The sequence below is a fragment of the Marmota marmota genome, unplaced genomic scaffold, assembly GCF_001458135.2.
Source record: "Marmota marmota marmota unplaced genomic scaffold, marMar, whole genome shotgun sequence".
Taxonomy (NCBI): Eukaryota; Metazoa; Chordata; class Mammalia; order Rodentia; family Sciuridae; genus Marmota; species Marmota marmota.
In genome coordinates this window covers 62218429-62245246 of record NW_026000174.1, presented here as the reverse complement: position 1 = coordinate 62245246, position 26818 = coordinate 62218429, and the positions used below count along the sequence as shown (strand labels likewise).

General features: G+C 37.4%; 1 protein-coding gene across 2 annotated transcripts; it reads left to right on the top strand.

Moving 5' to 3' along the window:
* The first annotated feature begins 155 nt into the window (after window positions 1-155).
* Window positions 156-26818, top strand: Patl1 (PAT1 homolog 1, processing body mRNA decay factor). Of its 2 annotated transcripts, none has more exons than XM_048788905.1 (19): window positions 156-597; window positions 1795-1906; window positions 8016-8233; window positions 8519-8599; window positions 9386-9580; window positions 10514-10615; window positions 11057-11146; window positions 11367-11584; window positions 12782-12871; window positions 14344-14524; window positions 15126-15249; window positions 15695-15792; window positions 16443-16502; window positions 17491-17639; window positions 18988-19159; window positions 22405-22560; window positions 24535-24626; window positions 24714-24863; window positions 25153-26818. In XM_048788905.1, the coding sequence occupies exons 1-19, from the start codon at window positions 529-531 to the stop codon at window positions 25172-25174; spliced, it is 2379 nt and encodes a 792-aa protein (XP_048644862.1). In that variant the 5' UTR covers window positions 156-528; the 3' UTR covers window positions 25175-26818. The 2 variants fall into 2 exon arrangements, with proteins under 2 accessions (XP_048644862.1, XP_015333489.2); XM_015478003.2 differs by having other exon boundaries at window positions 158-597; window positions 18988-19147.

Sequence of the window (26818 nt, the reverse complement as noted above, 5' to 3'; positions counted from 1 at the left end):
GGGGGGGAGGGGGCGAGCCGTGGGAGTCGCGCGATCTAGCGCAGCGCCCCCGACCTGGGGTCGCGGATTTAGTACGAGGTCTGGGAACCAGCTTTGAGGTTTGGGGGGCGGGACTGTCCCATCCGATGCCGCTGGGGAGAGTTGGCTTCTGCTTTGGGGTGGGGAGGGCCCGTTAGTGCGGTAACCTGAGCGCCCCTCGCCCCCACTCGGGGAGGGGCGGTGGAGGGAAGAGCGTTGCACCCACCGGGTGGCTGTTCTTAGGAAGAACCACCCGGGGATGCCCGGAGACGACTTTCCCGCCTACCCAGAACCAGCCCCCTTCTCCCGGGTTACCCACGGGTACACGCTGTACACCCCGGCAGCCCTCGGTCAGGGCGCCTGGACTTGCCCTTTGGCTGGGGCCCCGGACTGTTTACTAGGAGAGCGCTCCGAGAGGGAGGGGGCGTGTCCAGCTGAAGTTCTTTCTGGACGAGTGGAGTGAGCTGTGGGTTTGGCTACGACGTCGGAGGGGAATGCAGCAGCTCCAGAATGTGGAGTCTAGACCGTATCGCCCACTCGCTTAGTGACCTTGAGCCACTCCTAATCGCTGGACACAAGGTTTCTGGATTTATAAAGTGAAAGGACTGATCTAGGTGATTCCTGAGAGTCATTTCAATTTTAAAAAGCAGCGATTTGGTTAAGTCGATCTTGATGTTTTGGTTAAGTGGATCTTGATGATTTGGAAGGGAGTGCGCTGGAAGTTGCCTCTGATGTGGTGGCAGACTGCTTTGTGGAAGTTTGTGGGCCCTAGGATGGGTAGAAAGGCCAGTAAGGACAGATACTTGATAAAAGTGTTAACTGACTTTGTATAAACATGGAGAGAATGATGAGATACAATGAGCAGAAGTTGCCAAAAGGAAACTTGGAGATTAAGCTGAGTAAACCTGAAGAGATGGGGAGGGGGGTGGCAGGTCCAAACAGAATGTACCGAAAGTGTTATGGTAATATCTAGGTTTTATTTAGCAATATGCAGTCTTTGCCTTGTTTGATCCTCACAACAAACTATTTGAGGTAAGTGGTATTTGTCTCTGCTGCGCCACTTAAGAATCCAGGACCTAGGGCCTAGCACAGAACCTGAGTCAAAAATGTTCTCAAATGATGCTAATGAGGGCTAGAGCACCTACCTACTACTTTGGGTTCCATCCTCAGCACTTCATTACACACACACACACACACACACACACACACGATAGTTAATGGATTAATCAGAAAAGTGAGTTGCCTGTGTTTATCATGGCTTTTCTAGAGTTCATTTCTGTTTTTTTCACTAGAGTTTAGGCCTATAGAAAGCAAAGTGAAGAGGTGGAAAATGAAAAGAAAGTTTTAAAAGAGAACACTGAAATTGTTGAAAACCCAGCATGAAAATAATGATAAAGATGTGAACTTAGTTAAAAAAAGATACATAAAAGTACTCATTTTGGCAATTTGAAAATTTTCATCTCTGTTCCACCCGGTGATGTAAAGGATACTGTGGGCCTAATTTCTTGTGTGCATGAGAAAATGCTATCATTAGATTCTTGATAAAGTAAAGAAAAAAGATGCTTGGGGAAAATTCAAGTAAGGAATAAAGAATAGAAACAGAAACAAGCTACTGAAAGCGTCCAATGTCAGGGTAATTGAGGAGTATAAAATGCCATCTTTACAAAAGGTCATAATAAAACTATTATATTCACTGAGAAGATAAGGTGAACATTTTTAGAACATTATAAATGAGAATGTGAATTTCATGAAAAACTTCTTTTCATTTTTTTTTAGTCTTTGGAGGATTGTCCTCTAGATGAAGATGAAGATGCATTTCAGGGCCTGGGAGAAGAAGATGAGGAGATTGATCAGTTCAATGATGATACATTTGGGTCAGGTGCAGTTGGTAAGTGGCATCTTTTGTGTATGTATGTGTTGAGATTGAACCCAGGGCCTTGCACATGCCAGGCAAGCACTCTACCAACTGAGCTATAACTCCAGCCCAAGAGGCATCTTTTATAGTTTCATCTTCATCTCTTGCTCAAATACTTTGTCTTAGAAGGAGTAACCTTATTCACTAATTTGGCAAGTTAATCTTGATCTCGGTGAGAATAGTATGTCCTTTACTCAGAATAGTTCATCCTCCTATTGTGCTCTTCTGGTTGGTCATCTTTTATTCTCTAAGCCCTATGTCTTCCAGCTATCTGGTTTTGATTCTCGGTTGCCACCGTAAGGAATTCAGATGTTTAGATCAATAGACATTTGAAAGAGATTTTAAATAATTCTAAATAAAAGGAATTTTTATTTGGAGAAGATGTAACCTAAGGAAAACTCATGGACTAATAGAGAATTCAGATTCTAGTATTCTGCATGTTCTACATTCAGCCCAACACCAGTACATGGTTGTATTTAATAAAATAAAAAGCTTTTAATTCCAAGAATTTTCGCAATAGGAAATCTTCATAAGTTTGAAAAGTATTGTAAACAAATGAAATTTTATCCATCTCCAGATATAGGTAAATATTGTAAGAGATGAAAAAAGTTAAAAGAGCTAAAGTAGACTTAAAGCTACAGAGTTGTAAATGCTGGGATAAAACAATTAAGAAGCAAGGCTATATGATTACATTTGAGAACAAAATTTACTTAGAACAAGTTTAGAGCAAGTTAACTAAGTATTAGAAATTTATACTTTTTAAAGAAATAAATAGATCAGAGTCAATGTAGATATTGTTGTTTTGACTTAGTGTTGGAAAGCAGCAATAGCAGTGTTTATATTGTGGTGTGTCAATATTTGTAATTTCTTTAGAATTGCAGCAACAAATATTCAAAATTAAATAAGGAAGAAGAGGAAATGTAAAACAGTGGGTGATACCAATGTGTTAGTATCAAAAACAAAGGTTTTATAAAAGTTATAGTGGATAGTGTTTTGTGATGACTTTATAGCTTAGGTTTGTGAAAGCTTGCACAGAGTTGAATGAACTGGCAAAAATGAAAAAGTTTACTACTAGTCTTCCATTTATAAAATTAAGTAGAAACTGTGACTTTGTCATGATCTAGAGCAGCAAGAAGAATGTTAAAAGTATAAACTAGACTCATTACAGAAAGGAAATAAAGATCCTATGGATTGTAGTCATAGTTTAGGAGATGAGATTGCCCATCTCCACGGAGATGGCAGGGAAAGCTATGAAGAATAGAATTACAAATGGAGGGAACTAATGTGAATTGCAAATTGCATAATAACCTAGACAATAAAAGTCATAACATTGTATTCTTGGTTCTAAACTTTTTCTTTTAAAACATGTACTGGGTATTAAATCATTTTTCAGCACATTCTTCAGTTGATGAAATTGGTCAATTGAAATTGATTCATTGCTACTATATTAAGATGAAGTAACATAGTAATGTGTCCTTCCTTAGTTTTGAACTTGGACAGAGAGAAATGGGTCCTGCCTTCTCATGGACTTCCAGAGTGCTAAGGGCAGTTCCTCCCCACCCCCCGGAGTTTCTGTTTTTCCTTCAAGACAAGAATATTGCCTTTAAAAGAATATTAGAATGTGCAGAACTGTATTTTATATGATAGGAAAGAAGTATAAGTCCACAGTGCTCTTGGGTGCACAGTGAAAGAACAGGTAGTAAAGTTAAAGGCAGTGAAATAGCATATGGTTAGTTTGCTTTGTACCATAGGGTAGAAGGGTATTAAGAAGGACTTCTTGGTCGGCCAAGGTTATAATAGAGAAAAGATGTCACAGGTGAGCGCTTTTCATTGAGAGTGTAGTATACTTGAATTGTAAGGTGAAAATCTTAATTCTTCAAAACATCTTTATATAAATATTTTAAAAAGAAAATTGCTAAGTCTACCTGTGATATGTTTGGCACACTTCTTACAGATTTAGCCGGTAGAGGAAGTTTAAGCCAGTAGATGAAATGTTAGATCTTTGACATAGGTTTTGATTGATAATTTTTAATTCATGGAGCTGACATCTTGAACAACACCTGTTTATACCGTGGATATTTTAGGTCACTGGCTACAAAAGCTCTGATATCACCTTTCCATAGGACACTAATCATTGGTCTACTCCCTTTAAAAAAGTTTGCATCATCTCGAAGCAATAAATGGTGTTAGAGTGATCCCAAACTCATTCTCTGAAAATAAAAGTTTACACCTTACATGGTTCTTATTATGTGCTTGGTATCGTTTTAATTGTTTTACATGTTATTAATTCTCACAGTAACCTTCTGAGGTAGTTATCAATATTATCCTCATTTTCACAAATGAGGAAGCAGAGTTACTGAGAGATTAAGTAATAAATACAGTCAGTATAAATTACCAGTTATGTTAAAACTGTCTTTGGGGAATCTTTGGAAATCTCTTGCCTTTGCTTGGATGGGCTTCTCATTCTTTCTCCTTCCCTTTTCTTGATAGCTGCTGTAATCTTTGGGGACTGAGATTGCCTTAAAATTAAATCACTTCTATTTCCTTTTTATTTTCATTCAGAAATATCCCAGACAGGCCTGGGGGGCATTAAAGTATAAGTGTTTGAAAAAGCAGCGTGGAGTTCAGTAGCCCACATCACAGTACAGGGTCATTAGTTGGAAGAATACAGATACTCCTTTTCCTTCATTTCTCTGCTATTCTTTTGCCTATGCTTTAGCCTTTTAACCAATGATGCAATAAGGTCAAGTGTTGGAACATCTAAGTAACTATATTTTTAGGTCATTTGAAGAAGTAACAGAGTGAAATATTCTTTCAAACTAAGGGCATGAGTCCTCTCCTGATTTTTTCATAAGAACAAGAAAAACCAAAAATAATGTTGGCAATGTTTTATGGCATAGATTCTTTGCATCCATGTTTAAAATGCCAACAGTCACCAGGCATGGTGGTACACTCCTGTAATCCCAGCAGCTCAGGAGGCTGAGACAGAGGGATCACTAGTTCAAAGCCAGCCTCAGCAACAGCAAGGAGCTAAGTAATTCGGTGAGACCCTGTCTCTAATAAAATGCAAAAATTGGGCTGGGGATGTGGCAGAGTGGTTGAGCGCCCCTGAGTTCCATCCCTGGTACCCCCTCTCCCCCCCAAAAAAAATAGGGTTGGGGATGTGGCTGAGTGGTTGAGTGCCCCTGAGTTCAATCCCCAGTACCAAAAAAAAAGCAATAGTCAGTTCACAGTATGTCCATTTATACAGAACATGACTATTTAGACTATTTTTAAATGCAAATAAATTATTTGGTAGAATCTGGTAAAGTTAGCAAATATGAATATGGGGAGTGGCTACCAAAGATAATTTAGAACTCTACTACATTAAAACTAATCCACTAACAAATTAATGTTTTATATTTGGGAAACTTAAAAATATATATTGTTTTAATCCTGAATTCAGGATTATAGACTCCCCACTCTTCTTGGCATAGCTGTTACATTTCAAAAATAATTTATCCTTTTTCAGCTTACTTTTTTTTTTTTTTTTAGCAAGGATGACACCAATATTAAAGTCACAATCATTTATTACACTATTCCTCAAGAACGTTTCAGATGACTGGTCATTTAAATTAGTACTATAATTTTCATCTAAAATGGATTTTTCCCTTTTTTAAGCACATCTAGGTATGTTTATTGAGACCATTATAATGAAGTGGTTACTTCAAGTTCTTTTCTGTAAGAGGAAATTTCAGAGGAAGAGTGCCACCTGACTAAGCACTTTGTAAGAGGAAGCTTTTGGGTGGGAAAGAAAATTCCACATAAGAATGAAAACACATATCTTAAAGGCTTAGATAGGGATATTTTGTGACTCTTGCCCACAGCCTTTATCACAGAAATGGCAAAGTGATCCCTATTTAAGAAACCCCTTACCATAGCTCCTATATTGTATATCACATTGGCCAAAGAGCAGACAGTGGATCCTGGGATAACACAATTGTAAATTTGAAATCCCACTTCCCTTGCTTTTTGGATCACTAGGGTTATGTGATATATTATTATATTATAAAAATAGCAAATTTTAAATGCTTAGTCTGACCCTGCAGAGGAATTAGCCTACTTAAATATTCATTTGAGATGCTGTAGTATGTATAAGGTTATTTATGGTATTGATTGTTATAGTAAAAAGTTGCAAATCATCCAGATGGTTTTTCAGTAGGGAATTAAATTACAATTCAGTTCATCAATAGAATGCAATCTTACATATATGTTTAAAAGAATGAGATAATATTTTCAGCAGTTATATGTGTATACACGTATGCATGCTTGAAAGTATATCCAAGAAGAATCAAGTTAAACTACAGATTGCATTCTTAAAATCTGAACAGAGCTGTGGAATTATGAAGAACTTTCACATTCTAAGTCATATATTGTGATGTTTGAATTTTTTTAATCTGTATTTTATTTGTAAACAGAAAGAAGACAATATAGATTTCTGTGTTAGCTACAAAGGGGATTACCTGTTATCCCTGAATGTGGAATTTTATAGAACATACAAGACATATAACTAAAGTAAGAATAGAGTACATAGCTTATACAGAAGAGTACATTTATGTGCATTAAAGTAGCACGTATAGGTGAGATGAAAATTTAAATATTTTGGAAAGCTTAATGAGGAGAAAGAGGTTTCTGCATTTGAATGCTAAAAGAAGCAGAATTGTGAGTAGTGCTTTTATGATAGAAATAGAATAGAATGATTAGATCCAAGAGAACTGGAGTGAGAGTTTTCATTCTAGAGAATTTGATGAAGGGTTCACAAGATTTTAGTCTGGTAATGGGACTCAAAAGTCAATGCTATATCAGCATAATAAATAAGAAAACAATGTTAGTGCTGCAGACCAAATAGCAATGTGCAGGAATAGCAAAGACATAATTAAAATAGAAGAGGAATTGGCCTTAGTCAAAGTTTCATCCCCTCTCCCTTGGCTAGTGGATACTCCCTTGCAGTAGCCACCTGACTTTCAGCATTCCCCCCAACACTTCTCCTCTAATCTGCTTTTAATTCAGTAGCCTTAGTGATTCTTTCAAAAGTTAACCCATCAGCTCTGCCCCATTTTGGAGTGGAGTCGAAGACCCTGAATAACCTCCCTCCTCCAGACTCTGACTTTATTTTCTTCTACTCTTCCCTCTTGCTCATTCTGTTCCATTTGACTGTTTACCCTCTTATTGTCATATTCGTTGAGTCTCTGCTCAAATGTCATCTCAGTGCAGCCTTCTGAATATCTATTTTTTTCGATTTGCCTTTCTTCCATATTCCTGTAGCATTTTGCATCTTCTAATACAGTATCTAATTTACTTCCTCATTATTTTTATTGTCTATTATCTGTCTCTCCCCTGCTTTAATGAAAAAGCTATATGAGAGAAGGTCCCTGCATTCTGTCCGTCTACACAAAAAATAAATTTTTAAAAAATCAGGTAAAGAAAATAGCAGTTACAATTTAAGAGACAGTTATACTAGTACTACAGATTTTACTTTCCTTTGAAGTTTTTGTGTGGAGTATTGTAAAAATCTCAAAACCAACAGGTGGTCTTATACTTACGTGTCGCTAGTTTGTTTTTTTAATTATAGTATTAGGGATTGAATGTAATGGTACTTTACCACTGTGCTACATCCCCATCCCTTTTTATTTTTATTTTGAGGCGAGTCTCACTCAGTTGATGAGGCTGGCTTCGCACTTAAAATCCTCCTGTCCCAGCCTTGCTCCTGTAGCTGGGAATACAGGCATATGCAACTGTATCTGACTTTGTATCACCATTTTAGAAATCAATTTCAGACTGTAATTTGGACACCACTGATAATGTTTTAAGTCATTAAGCCAAATTTTGTTCTTGGCATCGTATTTTTTGTTCTTAATAATGAAAAGCCCACTTTATGTGTTCCTTGTTTCAACCTTATTTCATGTCTTTAAATAAACGGAAGCTTTATTTGCTGTCTATCTTCTGGAGCTGGGTTATTCATTTGGTTAAAGGAAGAATTTTATATATAAAACCTTTGTTTTGATATGAACTGTATTTCTTATACCACGCTATTGTCTTATAGATGATGATTGGCAGGAAGCACATGAACGCCTGGCTGAGTTGGAAGAGAAGCTACCAGTGGCAGTTAATGAACAAACAGGCAATGGAGAAAGGGATGAGATGGACTTGTTGGGTGACCATGAGGAGAATTTGGCAGAAAGACTCACTAAGATGGTGATTGAAAATGAACTAGAAGATCCAGCTATTATGCAGGCAGTGCAGACCAGGCCAATTTTGCAAGTGAGTAATTTACTCTTATTTGAGAACTATAGTCGACTATTAAAGTATTGAGCTTTGCCATTATCACTTATGTCATAGAAAATTCATAATATAATTACTGATGATAGTAATTCTGGAAATAAAATTGGGGAATAATGTGTGTTCTGGAGCACTATAATTTCTTGTCAACTACTTGCCAGTAAAAACCTTGGACCCTTGTTCCCTAATAGCAGATGAGTCACCAAGAGACCTCACAGTATTGCAGAATTTGTATATATGTGTTTTGTTTGTTTGTTTGTTTGGTAGCCTCAACCAGGAAGTCTGAATTCCAGCATCTGGGATGGATCTGAAGTTCTGAGGCGAATCCGAGGACCGCTTCTTGCTCAGGTATTAAAAAGTTTCTCATTATATAAAATTACTAGTATTATAAAATGTTAAGTTGGCTCCTGTTGTCATTTTTCCTTACTGTGAACATGTCGATATTTATCATTTGCCAGTATTATGTCAACTACTGCATCCAGTACTTAGACGGCTCTCTCTGTTGATGTGCCCTTTATCAGCCCCCAGGGTAAAAATTGAGAGGGAGCCATTGGAACTCACGTTGTCAGTATATGGTTTAAATTATTTTAAAAGTCTAGGCAGGGACAGAGAAGAGATCAGGGTTTGCCAGTGGTTAGATGAGGCACAAGGCATTAACAGTAAAAGAACAAAAGAAGGGGATTTTGCAGAGTGATAAAATTGTTCTCTGGAGGCAACATCTCTTCTATGTATTTATCAAAACTCAAAAAAATTGTATACCAAAGACTGAATTTTTCTACATGTGAATTTAAAAAAAAAAAAAAAAGCTGGTGCAGTGATGCATTCATGTAATCTCAGTGATATAGGAGGCTGAGGCAGGAGGATCTTGAGTTCAAAGCCAACCTCAGCAATTTATGAGGCCCTAAGCAACTTAGTGAGACCCTGACTCAAAAAAATAAAAAGGACTAGGGATGTGGCTCAGTGGTTAAGCACCCCTGGGTTCAATCCCTGGTACCAAAAGTAAATAAATAGATAAATAAATTATAAAATTTTTTTTAAAAGTATTTTTGACATCTGTAGAGATTATTTAAACATTTCAAGTTAGCTAATTTCTGTTTGTTTTGGGTTTTTTTTTTTTAACTACTTCCTCATTAGGAAATGCCTACAGTGTCTGTATTAGAGTATGCCTTGCCTCAGAGGCCCCCACAGGGCCCAGAAGATGATCGGGATCTTTCTGAGCGAGCATTACCAAGGCGTTCAACTTCACCTATCATTGGGAGTCCTCCAGTTAGAGCTGTGCCCATAGGCACCCCACCTAAGCAGATGGCTGTACCCAGCTTCAACCAACAGGTACCTCTCATTAACAGGCACTCAGCCCAGGATATTGGGCATCTGGGCAAAATTATTTGGGAAATGGGTGATACTGGGAGGAGGGTGGAGATTTTGGGTAGGCTTTAGATTAGAAAGCAAAATAGCCAATTATAGCCAATTAGCAGAGAAGTTAGTACAAATAAGAGACACATTCCCAAATAGCCTTTGCTGCTGTTGTTGCTGCTGCCTTTTAATTGGGGGAGGAAAAGGGTAGTTAAGCACATTTAGGGCTTATGTACTTTTTAAAGTGTTTTACTGGCTGCCCAACACTTTGGCAGAGAGATAACTGAAAGCTGGGGGGGATGGGAACACTCAGCATTGTCCACATCCCTTTTTACCTTTAAGATATCCCTGCTTTCCCTAGAGCCTGTGCAGTCCTGTTCCATAGACTTTCCTCCACCTGAAACCAGCAGCTGAAAAGGAAGGCCAATTTGGAAGGTATGGGGGGAGGGTGGTGTTGGTATGGCCTAGTTAGGCTCAATTATCTATGAAATAAATGGTGGAGTCACAATGTATCATGAAATTGCTGAGCATGGCGGCCATATCACAGAGGCTTCAGAATAGGACTTAGTTAATCCTCCAGCTTTCTTATCATTCCTTCTCCCTCACTGCTACCAAAATACATCCTCTTGGAGAGAATTTGCAAGTCAGAATATCTGCTGATATCTCCCTCAGATAGCATGGAAGGGTGGGGATAACTGGAGAATTAGCTAAATCTTCCTCAGACTTTTCTTGATTTGTGAGAGGAAGTTATCAAAGGTTCTGGGTTTGAATCCATAGTTATAGCAGTCTGCTTAGAAGTAGGGCTTTGCATTGAGTTCTGTGTCTCTACCAGTACTTGAGGGGAGGGAGTGTAGGTGGAAGAAAAACTGATTTCATTGAGTGTAGTTGTATATATGTTTGTCCTAATAGATTCTGTGTCCGAAGCCTGTCCATGTTCGGCCCCCGATGCCACCACGTTATCCTGCTCCCTATGGTGAGAGGATGTCTCCAAACCAGCTCTGCAGTGTCCCGGTATGTCTCTTTACAGTCTAACAAAAAAGTGAAGTATGTACTTTATGGTCACTGCCTGTGTGATTCAGTATGTAGAAGTGCTAACATCTCCTATGGAACACTTAAATTTTATAATCTCCATCCTTGAATTTCTGGGTCTTATGGTCCCCTGGTCAGAAGACATAGTTTATGTGTTTCTTAGCACTACTCTTTAAAAATCTAAGCTCTTTCTCGTCATCTGGTTTCATGTTAACTTCAACTCTCATTCTAATTTCTTTTTTGTTTTATGTGGCCATAATGTTTCATAATTTCTAGCATTATTCTTTTTATTTCTTCAGTAGTATGTGCTACAATTTGAGAATTTTACAATCTGTTTATACTGCATTTCTACTGAGTTCCCTTATTACATTGATTTACCTGTTTCATGATATAATTGTTTCCTTACTTTATTTTTTTCCTTAGAACTCTTCCCTCCTGGGTCACCCTTTTCCTCCCACTGTTCCTCCGGTTCTCAGTCCCCTCCAGAGAGCACAGCTTCTTGGAGGAGCACAGGTAAGCCTGTGATTAGCTCTATCCATAAAGAACCCGCTTACTGTCTTAAGGTTCATTAGGACATAGATGTTTTTGTTAGTAAACACCACTGTCTCTTATTTTTGCCTTTAGTTTTTAAAACAAAGTTATTGATGGAAACAGTATTCAATTTTCAGCAAGCAGGTGAGCTTGCTGCTGATTTAAGGTTAACTCAATCTTAAGATCTTGTTCCTCTTTTTAGCTACAGCCTGGTCGGATGTCTCCCAGCCAGTTTGCACGGGTCCCTGGATTTGTTGGTAGTCCTCTTGCTGCCATGAATCCCAAGTTGCTGCAAGGGCGAGTTGGGCAGATGCTTCCCCCAGCACCAGGCTTCCGTGCCTTCTTTGGTGCTCCACCCCCTGCAACACCACCTCCACAGCAGCACCCTCCCGGCCCAGGACCTCATCTGCAAAACCTAAGGTATATAAAACATGCCAATGTTTACCCATTGCCAGCTAAGTCTCTTGATCATTCCAATTTAGTTTTTTAATGTAAAAGTCTCTTAATATTTTTTAAGTGAGGACTGGGGCTGTAGCTCAATGGTAGAGCTCCTGCCTTGCACTTGTGAGGCACTGGGTTCAATCCTCAGCACCACATAAAAATAAATAAATAAAGATATTCATCACTAGGTCCCACCAAAAATACACACACACACACACACACACACATACACATGCACATACATATATGTATGTATCTTGTAAGTGAAATATTTTGAGATCCTCAAGTCGGGGTTTGACAGTTTAGGCTTTCTTATGTCATCATCAAGAATCATGCATCCTGTGCACATTAATACGTTACAAGTTACTCACCTTTTATTTCTTCTAAAGTTTTTTACTTCTCATTTCATGTCCACTTTTCAAACACACACTAAGATATGCACACATGGTGTTGATCACTTAAGAATCATAAGTAAGGATGAGAGATGTGAATAATGAGAAGTTTAAAAAAATAATAATGATAAGTTGGCAAGTCTTGGTATCTGCTACATTTTTTACTTCTACCTTCTGATTTTATAACAAGAGGAGTTCAAGTTCCTGCTTTCATAAAATTGTTTTTTATTACATACATTGTATTATCAGGGTTCTCAAGAAAAATAGAACCAGTAGGAAAAAAAATAGAGAAAGGGTTAATTTTATTTAAAGGAATTAACAAATGTGATTGTGGAAGCTGGCAAGTTAAAAATTTATAGGGCAGGCCAGAAATCACTAAGAATTGAAGTTGCATTCTTGAGTTTGAAATGTTATATGTTGGCAGGCTGGAGATTCAGGCAAGACTTCTGTGTTCCAGTCTTGATGCAGAATTTCTTTGGAGACTTCTGTTTTTGTTTTTAAGGCAAATAAACCTCTTGAGAGAACACTGTTAAACAGGAGCAAAAAGAAAATCACATGCTTTTACTAAAAAATTTCCTGAGATTTCATGATCATCCTCTTAGTTGAGAACTGGTCTTTGTGGAAGATAGGTTTTTAAAAAGTGACTTTTTTACTTAGAGTCTCTTTAGAATACACTTGGCAGTCCCTACTGAACCTATGTGAAGTTATCCTGTTCTGAGAGCATTTGTGAAAACTTCAGATCATCAGGATGACAGAATTAAAGGCCTTTTTTTTTTTTTCTTAGATCTCAGGCCCCAATGTTTAGACCAGACACAACTCACCTTCATCCACAGCACCGGCGGCTCTTGCATCAGAGACAGCAGCAGAACAGGAAGTAAGTACTCAGTGTATTCCTTGAGGGTTTACTGGACAGTGTAACAAAATGTTATTAATTTAGTTTACTTTCTTAGTTTACTTAGTATGAAGCTGATTTTGCTGGTAAAGTTATATCACAAATGCTGTCATTTTTATGTTTTTGATACACTAGCTTTACTAAGATTTTATCAACAAATTACCAAACTGTTCTAACTCTGTTGATCATAAGTTGAGCTCTGAATTCTTTTAAAGGTTATAAGAACCTTACCAAGTTCTTAGCATTCTCTTTAACTACATTTTCTTTGACTTTCAGTTCAGAATTAAATCTTAAAAATGTAGTGACCATGTAATGCATTCCACTGCTGTCGTGTATGTAAAAAAATTTTAAAAATCAAATCAATAAAAAATTTTAAAAAGAGAAAAAAAAAATGTAGTGACCAGCCTCACATTTGGGTCTTAATGTGAACCCAGTGGTCATTCTTTATTTCTATAAAAATTATTTAGTTTTTATTCAACAAATATAAATGTATACATTTACATATATCTCCCATCTGTGTATTGTGGACTGTGGTAGGTTTTGAAGATTTTAAAAAAAGCACACAAGACAGATAAAGCCTTTGCCTATGTAGTTTCATATAAAGTAATTCCATAATTAGGCATCTAAATAAAATGAGGAGAATAAACCAGGCATGGTGGTACATGCCTAGCTACTCAGGAGACTAAGACAGGAGGATCATAGTTTCAAGCACAACCTGCCTCAAATATAAAAAAGGACTTGGAGTGTAACTCAGTTGTAGAGTACTTGAATAACATGAGCAAAGCAAGAAAGAAAAGAAAAAAATAAACTCTGAAGTTTCTTCAACCATCAATTTTATTGTTTTTTGAGTGTGTGTGATTCCTTCTCAGTTTCAGAAATGTTCCAGAATATTTTTGCAGGTTCAGAAGAAAGAAACCAGTGTGGATTATTAAATAATACTCCAAAGTACAAATTATATAGGGAAAGATTAATACATTTCACTATTAAAAATATCAGACCTTAATATAACAAAAGCCATGCAGAAACATACAACTCCAAATAGAAGAAACACAAGTGGCTTATAGAAATGAAAACATGGTCAAACTTACTCAAAAAAAAAATGCAAGATTAAAATTAGATAACCACTTAACATGATCAGACAGGCAAAACTTATGAAGTGTCACTTTTGGCAAAGTTGTAAGTTTGTTGTCTTAAGTGGAGAAAAGAAAACTACCTGCTTCATAGGGTTCTTTAGGGTTTATACAGAAGTCCATAAGTAAAAGTATTTGGTATGTGGTAAGATACTCAGATCTTTGTTACTCATATAGTTTTATTTCCTTGAGTATGTACTACATAGCTCTTTCCTTTGAAGACTTGATTTTTAATTGGCCTGTTTGATTCCTGTAATGTTATAAGCTTTAATTAATTAATAATTAATATGCCTACTTAGAGTGAATGTGGCATATGTTTTTCAGTCAGCATCGGAATATCAATGGGGCTGGAGATAGAGGAAGTCACAGGAGCAGTCATCAAGATCATCTTCGAAAAGATCCATATGCCAATCTCATGTTGCAGCGGGAAAAAGATTGGGTCTCTAAAATCCAAATGATGCAGCTGCAAAGCACTGATCCCTACCTGGATGATTTTTATTACCAGGTAAATACTCGGTGCTAGTTTTGAAAATAACATTTTGGCCCCTTAGGCTAGAAAAGGTATTTGACTTAAATTAAAAGTCGTAGCCTTTGGGCTGGGGGTGTAGCTCAGTGGTGGAACATGTTCGAGGTAGAATTTTCTTTTGAGGTAGTCCTCAAGCAGTTGATAATTTACTAAACAAATTCTGTCCTCGCTTCAAGCAAGAGACTCTTGAGCTGTTTGCTCTGAGACCAGTGTTTTCAATTTCTTTGGCTTCAGTAATCTGGTTCTATCAGTTAAGTATATTGGCAGTCTAAAGACATTTCCTTTGATTAAAGTTTTTGAAGGCTAAGGATTTTTTCTTGGTAGAGGTGAGGGGGCAGTTTGGGATTGAACCCTGGGCCTCAAGCATGCTAAGAATATATTCCACCACTGAGCTACACCCCGAGCCCAAATGCTATGAATTTTAATATGGTAAATGTTAGCTTGAATCTAGCAAAAATTAGAGATCAGTACATTTCTATGGTTCAAGTTGTGTTACTGCCACTATTGTAAAATAATTATTTGATGGTAAAGAACAATCATAGTCTGTGCTTGTGTTGCAACTGAAATCATTTTGTGGTAGAATTACTTCGAAAAACTGGAGAAACTGTCAGCTGCTGAAGAAGTGCAAGGTGATGGCCCTAAAAAGGAACGCACCAAGCTCATCACCCCTCAGGTGGCCAAACTGGAGCATGCGTATAAGCCAGGTAAGATGCAGGCCCTTATATGATAAGAGAAATTTGAGATGCCACTGATTTGATAAAATATAGGTGATACGTTATCTGTTTTGTCCTCTTCTGGGGGCAGGGAGGAGAGGGCATTCCTGCTGTTCTATGCATGTGGATGGTTTGGAAATAATTTATAAAGTACTATTGCCTTTAATATATGCAAAGATCAGCCTTTATCTGAGCATAAAGTGTATGGCTTGACAGATGACCTCTTGGGTGCTTTTGATATTTCTAAAATAAATGAGGAGGAATGAGAAAGGATAGATTGTAATAAGGAGTTCCTTTAAAGGATGCGTAGGTTTTTTTGTAGTAAGTTGTTACACCATGAGTAAAGAACAGAAAAGTAAAAATTTTTGAATGCTTCCTGCCTGCATTGCTGAGTTTTTATTTTGTTGGAATTTTTATTTTTATTTTGTCCTTACAGTGCAGTTTGAGGGTTCTTTGGGGAAACTTACTGTCTCTAGTGTGAATAACCCTCGAAAAATGATCGATGCTGTTGTGACATCTCGGAGTGAGGATGATGTAAGTGTCTGTAGAATTATATATTTAAGAATGTCTTGGTGGTCACCAGTTACTTTGGAGTCATTGTGGAATGAGATCAGGCATGACGGAGTTGTTTGTAGTCTAACCCAGAGCTTACAACCTGGCACATTATGGCCTTCTGGTTTTCAACAGACATGCTGAAATAATAACACCTTCATTTCTCATGTAGCTGGTGAAGGCCAGAAGAAGCAGGAATCTAGACTAGGCATGTTTGTCTGCAAACAGCATCTGTTTACTCCAGTTTGCTATTTTTAAAAAATTACTATTTTCTGGATGGGGATATAGCTCAGTTGGTAGAGTGTTTGCATTCCACGCACAAGGCCCTGGGTTTAATCTCCAGCTCCACAAAAAAATAAAAAAATAAATACTATTTTCTGTGTGTTTTCAAAATTTGCTATGAAATTTTAATCCTCCGTAAAATTCTATAATTACCATTTGTCTATCTATAAATTCAGTTTGTGTGTTGGTTGAGTCCATCAACTCTGAACTTTGTGCTAGTGTCATTTTAGATTATTAACTTTCACAGAATCAAAATTTTCTTAAAATATTTTCACAGTTGAACTACAGATGCATACTTGGAAAATTGTTTTTAGCAGAGTTATTAGATACTGAATATTCTTGTCTTTTAGGAGACAAAAGAAAAGCAGGTTCGGGACAAGAGAAGAAAAACCCTTGTCATAATTGAGAAAGTAAGTTTTAGAATTTGTTGCTATAATTAGTTTCAAACAAGGAACTGTCAAGTATGTGTGTACCCAAGAAGCAGAGAAGTGAGCAATGACTCATTGTTCTTTGATTTAATTAAAAATATACTCTTATTAAGTACTTATTGTGTGCCAGAGCACTACAGAAAGAATTGTGGTATACCTTCCCTATGGCATCATGGAAAGAATCCTGCAGTTAAAATTAGAAGTACTGGATTTTTGTTCAGACTAGTTGAATTAAGAGCTGAGTATTTCTGGGCAGGTCACCTTTCTAAGCCTGGTAAAAATGGGAATAAAATTTATATTGTTTCTCCTATGGATTAATTAAGTCAATTTATAGATAATTATTGGGCACTCATTGGGTGCTAAGGAAAATATATAGTTGGTGTGTAAAGCATAAATCCCACGTGGCAAAGCCATAGAAGATGGCCTTAGAGTATATTTTCTAGGCTATAAATTATATCTTCCATTTCTGAGGCTATGATATGAAAGTGAGTTATTTAATATTTCTGTGCTGTCATCAGTTTCTTTGTCTATAAAAATGAAGATGATTATGATAGTTTTCTTGTGGCGAGTGTTCAGTGAATGAGCATGAAGTGTTTAGAACAGAGGCTGGCACCCAGTGGTAAAATCACTTCTTATTAATATTTTTATAAATACAAAGTTCGCTGTGGCAGTAAAACGGAATGTTATATATACAGTGCTATTGTTGCTGCACTGTATATTTGGAAAGTGTAATGATATTTCACTATCTTTATCTGCTAGATTAAAAGTCAGGGAGAAATAAAAAATGATACATGAAGAATTAAGTTATTTCACCCAGTTTTCCTATATTTTAAAGACCACCTTTTGTTTTGTTTTATCTGAAGTTTATGGTGAGCTTATCAGGTCAGGTGGTCCGAAACTGTAAAGTTGTTTATTAGATACTTGATGATCTTAACACAGCATGCTGTGGCCTGCTTTGTCTCTCCCTTAGACTTATAGTTTACTTCTTGATGTGGAGGATTATGAAAGGCGTTATCTCCTAAGTTTAGAAGAAGAGCGGCCTGCCCTGATGGAAGAGAGAAAGCACAAAATCTGTAGCATGTATGACAACTTGAGGGGTAAATTGCCCGGGCAAGAGAGGTAAGCTTTGTGCACTTTGAGAAAAACATGAGACTACCTGGACTTCTGTCTCTCTCAGACTGAGTTTTACACATTTCTGCCTTTTCAGGACCCTCCCCTGCTATCTCTGTAAACTCAGAATCTACCTATTGTCCAAACTCAAAAGGTGATTTCATATTAGCCATTTCATAATCTTTCACAGCTGGTGGCTGGTCAGCGTGGGGAGTCTTCTTATCCTGAGTTCATTTATTCAACAAATATGTATTCAGTATCTACTAGGAATTGTGCTAGGTACTACAGATAAATGGTGGGGTGGGCCTATTGGATTTTTGGTTTTGAGCTTACGGACTATATGTGGTTTATGATTACTAGCATGTAATCTTCATTTGTTTGATTTTCTACTAAGATGGGGATTGTAAACATTTATATTTCCTTGGAATTTCCACAGAATATGTGTGTGGTGTAGAAACCAGTAAATCTTCCAGTGGAGTCTTAAGTTCTGTAACTTTTATTGTTTTTCTGTGTCATCTCTTTTCCATTTATTATCTGGAACAGAATCCTGCTGTTGGTAAATGTTCAATAAATCCCAAATACTTAACATGATGAATGTAAGAGGACTACATTGGCTAGTAATTCTCTTTCCCTTTGTCCAGTCAGTAGAGTTGTGGATTCTTCTAAGCCAGGAGATACACAAACAGAACATAAGGACAAGCACCTTGGGTTGGGGTTGTGGCTCAGTGGTAGAACACTTGCCTAGCATGTGTGAGACACTGGGTTCGATTCCTAGCACCACATATAAATAAATCAATAAATAAAACAAATGTCCATCAATAACTAAAAATATATACATTAAAATTATTTTTAAAAAACAAGCACTTTCTTTTCAACACACCTTTTCTGGTATTTTTAGGGCTGACAAGAAACTGGTTGAATAGTTGTGGTTTGTCCATAAATTTCATGTTACATGGCATTAAAATGTATGTGGTTGATGTATATTTACCTGGAAAAGTGTCTGCAAACTGTTAACACTTGTAAAAGTAACTCAGATTATGTTTTTATTTTTTATGTATACATTTTCACGTGTTGCTCTATTAGCCATGTGATATTTGTGTCGATACTTAAGAGTTAATGTAATAATGCTTGTATAGTTTGACCAAGTTTTTCTAAAATGTAATTAGTGAAATTGAAATTTTGCTTTTTATTATTTTATTAAAGTTGGAGAAGTAATTCTCACTATTTTGTAGTACAGGTCATTGTAGAGTGAAAATGAATGCAGCATATTAATTTTAAAAAGACCTAAGAAGAGAAAACATGAGGATTTCCTGTATTGCTCTTGTTAATGAAAATTGTCATTTTTCTTCCCTTGTAGGCCAAGTGATGACCACTTTGTACAGATCATGTGTATCCGAAAAGGGAAGAGAATGGTTGCCCGTATTCTCCCATTCCTCTCCACAGAGCAAGCAGCTGACATTCTCATGACAACTGCCAGGAACCTCCCTTTTCTTATCAAGAAGGATGCACAAGATGAGGTGATCCACCATGTGGGACATCTTTCCTTGCAGTTTTTTTCGTAGTTGATAAGATTTCTGGAATCTAATTTCTTTGTCTCTTCTCCTTTTTGTGTTGTTTTGTCTAAACTTTGGCATTAGGATTTGATTATTTAAAACAACCTTAAGTAATTCAGGTGTATTTTTTTGAATCCCATAGTTAGTGGAACAGACCATCTCTCAAAACATGAGGAAATCAGTAGTTCCTTCTTAATTCACAACACAGTTGTAAAGACATGGTGTATGTCAGAACTAATTGGGAAGCAAATAAGTTGGCTCTGTACCCCAAATGCTGAATCAGAATTTATAGAGTATGGCTGGGTACAGTGTTGGATGTCTGTAATGTTAGCAACTCAGGAGGCTGAGGTAGGAAGATTGCAAGTTTGAAGCTAGCCTCAGCGACTTAGCAAGACCCTTTGTCAAAATAAAAAGGACTGGGGATGTGGTCTAGTGGTAAGGTGCCCCTGGATTCAATCACCAGTGCCACCGGGAAAAAGTTAGAAGATAGATCAGGACTTCTGTATCTAAGAGATTAGCAAAATTTAGTATGGTGTAGGAGGTCAAAACAAGAAATTGAGAAAGGTAGGACAAAGGACTGGTATTAATGAGTATGAGATTCAGAATAATAAAAGGTATTCGGGTGAGCCTGTCACAGTCAGCCACAAGCTGAGTGAGACCTGTCTGGGTAATTAGTCCACAGAAAACAAATGGTGACAGGATACACTAGAAATGGTATGCTTTGACAATTGGAAATTGTTCCTTTTGTAGACCCTTAAAATTTTAGCATCTATAGAAGTGAATGAGCAGTTTAGGTCTAATCATTAAGAAAGTGAAGTGGGTAAGAAAGTTTATTTTTAAAAGATTTTAAGAATGAAAAATGGTTGGAAGAAAATTTAAAGATTTGAGGTTTATCCTAATAAGTTGACTAAACTAAAAAAGTTACTGCTATTTCAGACCATGTACACTGTAAGCAGGCGCTCTTGCCATAATTACACAGAGCAAGTTTGAGAGAGCCTTACTCAGTTGGCAGATACATATTAGACACTATTTTATTTCTTAGAAATAACAGCACCCAGTCCTAGGAGCTAGAAATACAAAAATGCCTGTCCTCATGGAGCTTACCTCCTAGTGAGGAAGACTTGATTAAATATTCAGGCTGCGTTTTTACGTGTGTGTGTTGAAAAGCAGTAGACCACATCTCTCAAAACTATTTTCATGAAGGTATAGTTAGTTTCAGGTATGGGGCCTGAAAATTTAAGGCAATCCTAAAATATTGTGTGCCTGAATGCAAAGAAGTTAATAGATTACTAGGGTCCTGTGGATGCACAGATTAACTTTGAAAGGGCTCTTGTTGGCTAAAAATGGGATCATTTATATCAGAAAGAAAAATTAACAGTGGACTGAATGAATGTAGTAAATGTATTTCATTTAATGAATTCATAATGACACCAAATAAACCAGTCCTCTTTGGAAACTGCCACACCATCAGTTCATCCTAAAAATAGATAAATAAAGGAAAGACTCAAGCATTTATCCTGCTTTTTTATTATAACCAAATGTCATGGTTACCAGAGTTGGTAATATAAAATTCTTTATAGAAGAACTTAAGAAAATAATCATTTTGTAAGCCTGGACTTGTTTGGAGCATACTGACAGCTGAACCTGGCGATGCACTGCAAACACCACCAAGAATGGGACACTAAGCACTGTGCTTCTTGACATAATGCCTGCAGTCTTCCTGCCTCCCTCTTCTGCCCCACCTCCCACCATTAAACCTGAATCTAATCAAACTTGTAATCACCATCAGTTAATGGGGACATACTGGATGGCAGAACCAATTAAGTGGCATCACAGGGATGCAGTCGCCAGATTCAAACAATGGGACAAATTACATACTGAGCCACAACCCCAGCCCCACACATGTTTTTTTTCAATAAATAGCATGAGAAGAGGACATACAGACTGTGGCAAAGGACCTGTTATTTTTTAAACCTCATCAGTAAAATACAATATATGGATCTTATTTGAATCGTAATTAAAATAAATCAGCTGCTAAAAGATACTGTTGACACAAATGGAAAAATAGGAATTTTGAGTAGCTATTAACTGATACTAAAATTATTTTTAATTTTGTTTGATATAATGAGATTTTGTTAGAGAAATAAGTATTTTTAGATGAAATGATACCATATGGAAGGAACAGATCTAATAAAATCTGTTTATTTTATTACTGATAATACAGTAATTTGGCTATTGACGTTGGGTAGTGGATACATGAACAATTACTGTTATTTGTACTTTCATGTATGTATTTAAATATCTATGATTAAAAAGCTTTGTTTGTTTAGAGTATTAAATGTCAAAAAGTGACCCAGTCTCTGTCCTTAGGTGCCATTTAAAATAATACATCACCGGTTTTTTTTGTTTGTTTGTTTTTTTAATGTTTTTATTTTTTTTTTTTAGTTACAAGTGGACAAATGTCTTTATTTTACTTTATGTGGTGCTGAGGATCGAACCCAGTGCCTCACGTGTGCTAGGCGAGCACTTTTACAACAGTCTTGCTTAAGTTGCTGAGGCTGGCCTCGAACTTAAGATCCTCAGTCAGGATGATAGGCATGTGCCACCACATTCAGCTCTTGATTTCCTTTTTTGTTGTAAAACCAGCTGTATTTTAACTTAACTATTTGTTCACTTCTTCATTGAGCTTTTATAAATAAGATAAAATTAAGTCTGAAGGTGCTAGTAATTGTGTAGCAGTCTAAACTTTAGAGTGCTTCTTACAGTGTATCAAAATTGCCAGTCTTCCCCACTATGCTTCAGATGTCTAAGGGTCCATGTGTGACCTGTTTACCATCTTTTTGGTGGGGAGGTGGGGTGGGCATTGTGTCTGGCACATTGTAGGCTTTTAGACGTTTGTGAAATGAGCTCAACATTCATACTAAAATAATAGTATGGTGTATTAATATGAATTTAGTATTTGAAAAGTGATTTTAGCCCCCTTGGTACTACAAGTCATGGCATTTCCAGTGAAGATTGAATTGAAAACATTCTCAATAGATACCTTAGAATCCATTGTTGAGACTTCAGTCATATCCACTGGGCTTGCCACCTCTTTTTTCTTAAATCTTGCCATGAGTGGTTGAGTATAATGCTGAGCATCTTTCTGTCCATGGCAACTGATGGCCAGTAATTAAAGAACAGTTGACAAGATGTAATACTTTTGTTTATTTTTTTTGTAGGTGCTGCCATGTTTATTGAGTCCCTTCTCTCTCCTCCTTTATCATCTTCCTTCAGTGACTGTCACCAGCCTTCTGCAACAGCTAATGAACCTACCTCAAAGTGCAGCTGCACCAGCACCCTCCAACCCTCACCTTGCAGCTGTGCTCCAGAACAAGGTGGTCTTTTGTGTCCCTAGATTTTGTGAAACATCTAAATTTGAGTTACAGATTTAAAAGCAGTGGCTACCATGCTGTGATAACTTGTTCAAAAGGGGTTCTTTCCTTTAGTCAGAAGTTGCGTTAATCCTACTACCAAAAGCTAGAAAGAATAGTGTTGTTAGTTTTAAGCTAGAGATAAACAGTGTTGTTATTTTTTGCTGCTTTTTTTGTTTCCTTTTGTTGAAACACAGTAGGATTTTATGTATCTCCTGAAGAAACAAATCTGGTGTAGTCGGCTCACAGTGGACTCAAGAGATCCAGGCTCCATTTTTTTTTTTTTTTCCTGTCATCTTTAGTAGCAAGACTGTGAACTTTTGTTAGAGAAATAAGTATTTTTGGATTAAATGAAACAATACAGAAGGAACATGATCCCTCATGATCTAAGATGGTGTGGAGTTTACATTAGGAAGGAGGGTGGTTATGGAAGATGTGGATTAATGTTCTGCGCTCTTCATTGGGACCTTTTCCAGGACTTCAAACCAACTTCTACTTAATATCAATGGCCAGGATTTAGATAAACCTAACTGCAAAAAAGTCTGAGAAATAGCTTTTAGTGCACATCATTGGTGCCACAAGTAAAGTCAGAGTTCCTAATAATGAGAAGGAAGGTCTATCGTTAAGTTACAGTTGGTGGTCTGTGTTATATGATTATAAGTAGAATTTCCCATTTTATTTATGTCAGATTAAAGATCTAGCAACTCCTAGTGGAAGCATAAAAGGAAGGAACAAATGTGAGTTTTTAAACAGACAAGGTTTTAGTTCTTTCCTGCCATATTAGCCTTAGAATTCTGGACAGATTTTTCTCACTTTCCTAGGGCAGCTTCCTCCTGATCTGTAAAGTAGAAGTGATGATGTAGACTTCACAGAGTTGGCCTCGTACTTCATTGAGATGATGGCTTTGAGTGCTTCATGTAGTGACCCATACATAACAGGCACTCATTCAGGCACTCTGTACAGTAGAGGTGAAAAATAGTCTCAAGGCCTCTTTCTGCCTTCCGCTTACAATCCTACCAAAGCATGACTCTGAAGGGCAGACATCAGCAGGAGAAGTAACCGCCTCAGGGATGTAGATGGGCTTCTGAAGTAAACAGGGATATGATTTGGTCTCTTGGTTTTAATTTTGGTAAAGGCAGTAGGAAACTGAGATCAGATAAGATTATATAGCCCAGTGTCCGCCCCCATAACATGAAGGGAAATTTTGTGGAAAGGCAAGATTATCCTTCCCTTTATGTTTCATTATAGATCATGTGATTCTTACATTTAACCTGTTTCTTGTCCGCATTTGTATTTTCATTTTATGCCCCTTTAACCTACGTTTCCTTCTTTTACCGCCACTAAATAAGACATTTTTTAATATTTCAGTTTCTAAACCTTATGTTGCTGGATTTTAATTTTAAACAAGATGAATGCATTTGTTTATCCCTTCTTTATTTTTTTTATTTTTTTTAAGAGAGAGATTTTTTTAATATTTATTTTTTAGTTTTTGGTGGACACAACATGTTTATTTTTATGTGGTACTGAGGATCGAACCCAGTGCCCCGCGCATGCTTTTTCATTTTCCATGAACTTTGACTTTTCTTTTTAATCCGTTTCAGTTCTTGTAAATAGGAAAAAAGCCAAACCCCATGTTAAACATGATGGGGGGGGCGGGGATCATCCTTTCACTCCAGGGTGAGGCACAGATAAGAATGTTGGACACCATGATGTTCTGTTTCCAAAGGCTGTGCTTGGTCATGGCTGTGCCAAAAGCGAAACCGGGAGAAAGGACGTAGGCTTCTGGCTCAGGGTTGTCCATTTTCTGCCTGGTTTCACAGAGAAGCACAGCAGTGAGGTCATTGTGGCTTAGTGCTATTCCCATTTAATGCCAGGATCCCATCAGTTGTCGTAGAGGAGGTTTGGATGCTTTGTTTGACACCCTGTCTTCTCTCATAGTTTGGCCTGTCACTGCTCCTTGTTCTCCTGAGCCGTGGGGAAGACTTACAGAGTTCAGACCCTGCTACAGAATCAACGCAAAATAACCAATGGTCAGTACGGACTATTTCTCTATTTTAAGTTTTTTGAGGTGATCTTTCTTTTTTTCCCTCATCTTGTTGTTTGGTTTTCCCTATCAGGACGGAGGTGATGTTCATGGCAACCCGAGAACTTCTGCGGATTCCCCAAGCAGCCCTGGCCAAACCAATCTCTATACCCACAAACCTAGTGTCCCTTTTTTCTCGCTATGTCGACCGGCAGAAATTGAACTTGTTGGAGACAAAACTGCAGTAAGTTTTAAAAAGGATAGTTGCACATGTCAACAAAGTTGGCATTTTAGAAGTTATGATAGAGGGGAGGATAAAACTGAATTTGATGGAAAAGAGTAAAGACTACTGATATAAAATGCTATACTGGGTGCAACAGTACCCTCATTGAAGTTGACTAAGAGTAAAACAATGTCTTGGGTGTTTTGTTATTGAGAATCTTTACAAGGTTGAAATTTTAATACAAAAGTTTGCTTTCTATTTTAACTTATTTATATAAACAAGTTTTCTTTCTCTTTTTTTATACCCTTAGGCTAGTTCAGGGGATACGATAAAAGATCTCCAAATGTGTCCTGTACCTCCTTTGGGCTGCCACCTGCACTGCTGCCATCACCAATGGAGTGTTTTTAATGAGGGAGGGAAGGTAGCTTATTCCCCAAAGCAAAGTCTTGTGGGATTGATTCCTGTTTACAGGGGTTGTCTCTAAATGCCAGGTATTTTCCCCATTGCTCTGTGAAATTTGGCTGGGTGATACTTATGCTGGTTTCTTCTTTACTTTCTGTGTTAACAATTCTGCATGTCCTACTTTTACTCAATTCTTCTCAATTTTGCATTTTCTTTGCCCTAGAGACAAAAAATTATATCTCCCTTGATCCCACTACCACTACTCCAGTTCAAAGTAGATTGTAGCCTGCCAAAAGATTCTTCCCCTCATCCTATTGAAGTCTTTTTTCATTATCCCATATTAATATGACTGTAGGAGAGCCAACTAAATAGAAATCAAGTTCTAGAAACACACATACCCCATACATACATTTATATGATCTCCAGAGGGTCCTTAAAGAATGAATTTTAGATTGAAAAATATTTAGTTGACACATACCATCTCTAAACAAACCAACTGATATATTTTTAATCTGTTTCTATTTCGTCTTGTAATTAATTTGGTGGAAATACTTATTTGTTTTAATATAAATACAGGGTATATGGCACATTTAATAAGATCATATTTCTTAATTGGCTGGTGCCCAGCTCTAGGTTGAGAAGTTATTTTCCTCTTCCCCACCTGTATTTTCTTTGTTTTGTCCACCCTAATGGAAACAGCACACGGTTAAGCCTTTTTCCAGCTACAACCACAGTGTGCTTGAGCCTGTCCCCTCAAGTGCATTCAGGAGCACCCAAGGTGATCCTCACTTACAGCCTGCTTGAGCAGTGTAGCTTTTTGCACACTCTGTCTTCCTGAGGTGACTTCAGTAAGCCATGCTTGTCCATCTCTTTTCCTCATTTTCATCTGGTGTCATGGGTAGAAACCTTCAAATGTAACCACGGAAGCTAAGCTTGGCCTGCTCTGCTCTTCACTATCCTCCAACATGGGCAGAACTGCCACCCTGGCTCGTCCATCTCACCTGAGCCTCGTTCCCAGACAGCCAGGGACCTGGGTTTAAATCTTAGCAGGTACAGCCTGCCATGATCTTTTGTCACTTACCCTTCCTTTCAGCAATCAACCAGGATAAGGGTTTTGGTCCCTAGAGATTTCAGTTCTGAAGAAGATTAAATCTGAATCAATTTTACATGCCCTTCCAGTCTACTTTATGCCATTCTCACCTTTTCGAATGTAGTGGGGGACTGGCTGTGACATTTAAAGAGAATAAACGTTTTGCACATACATGTATTGTACAACAGTAAAATCCTGTTATAACCAGCTGTCCTTGTTCTTCATCTCCGTTTCTTCCCATTCTGTAACCCAGGCTTCACCAGCTGTTCCCCAGTGACATTACCTAGCTTCCCTCCACCATCACCTACTGACTATTTCCACTATGCGCCTTTCCTACCTTCCCTTCACAACTGATCAAGTGAATACTTGATTATTATTTCTTCCTTACTGTGCTTTATTTTTGTTTGGTTCTAATTAATGAAAATAAAAGTTTCTAAATTTACATTTTTATAGGGTATTGTAAATAAAAACAAATTGTATACTT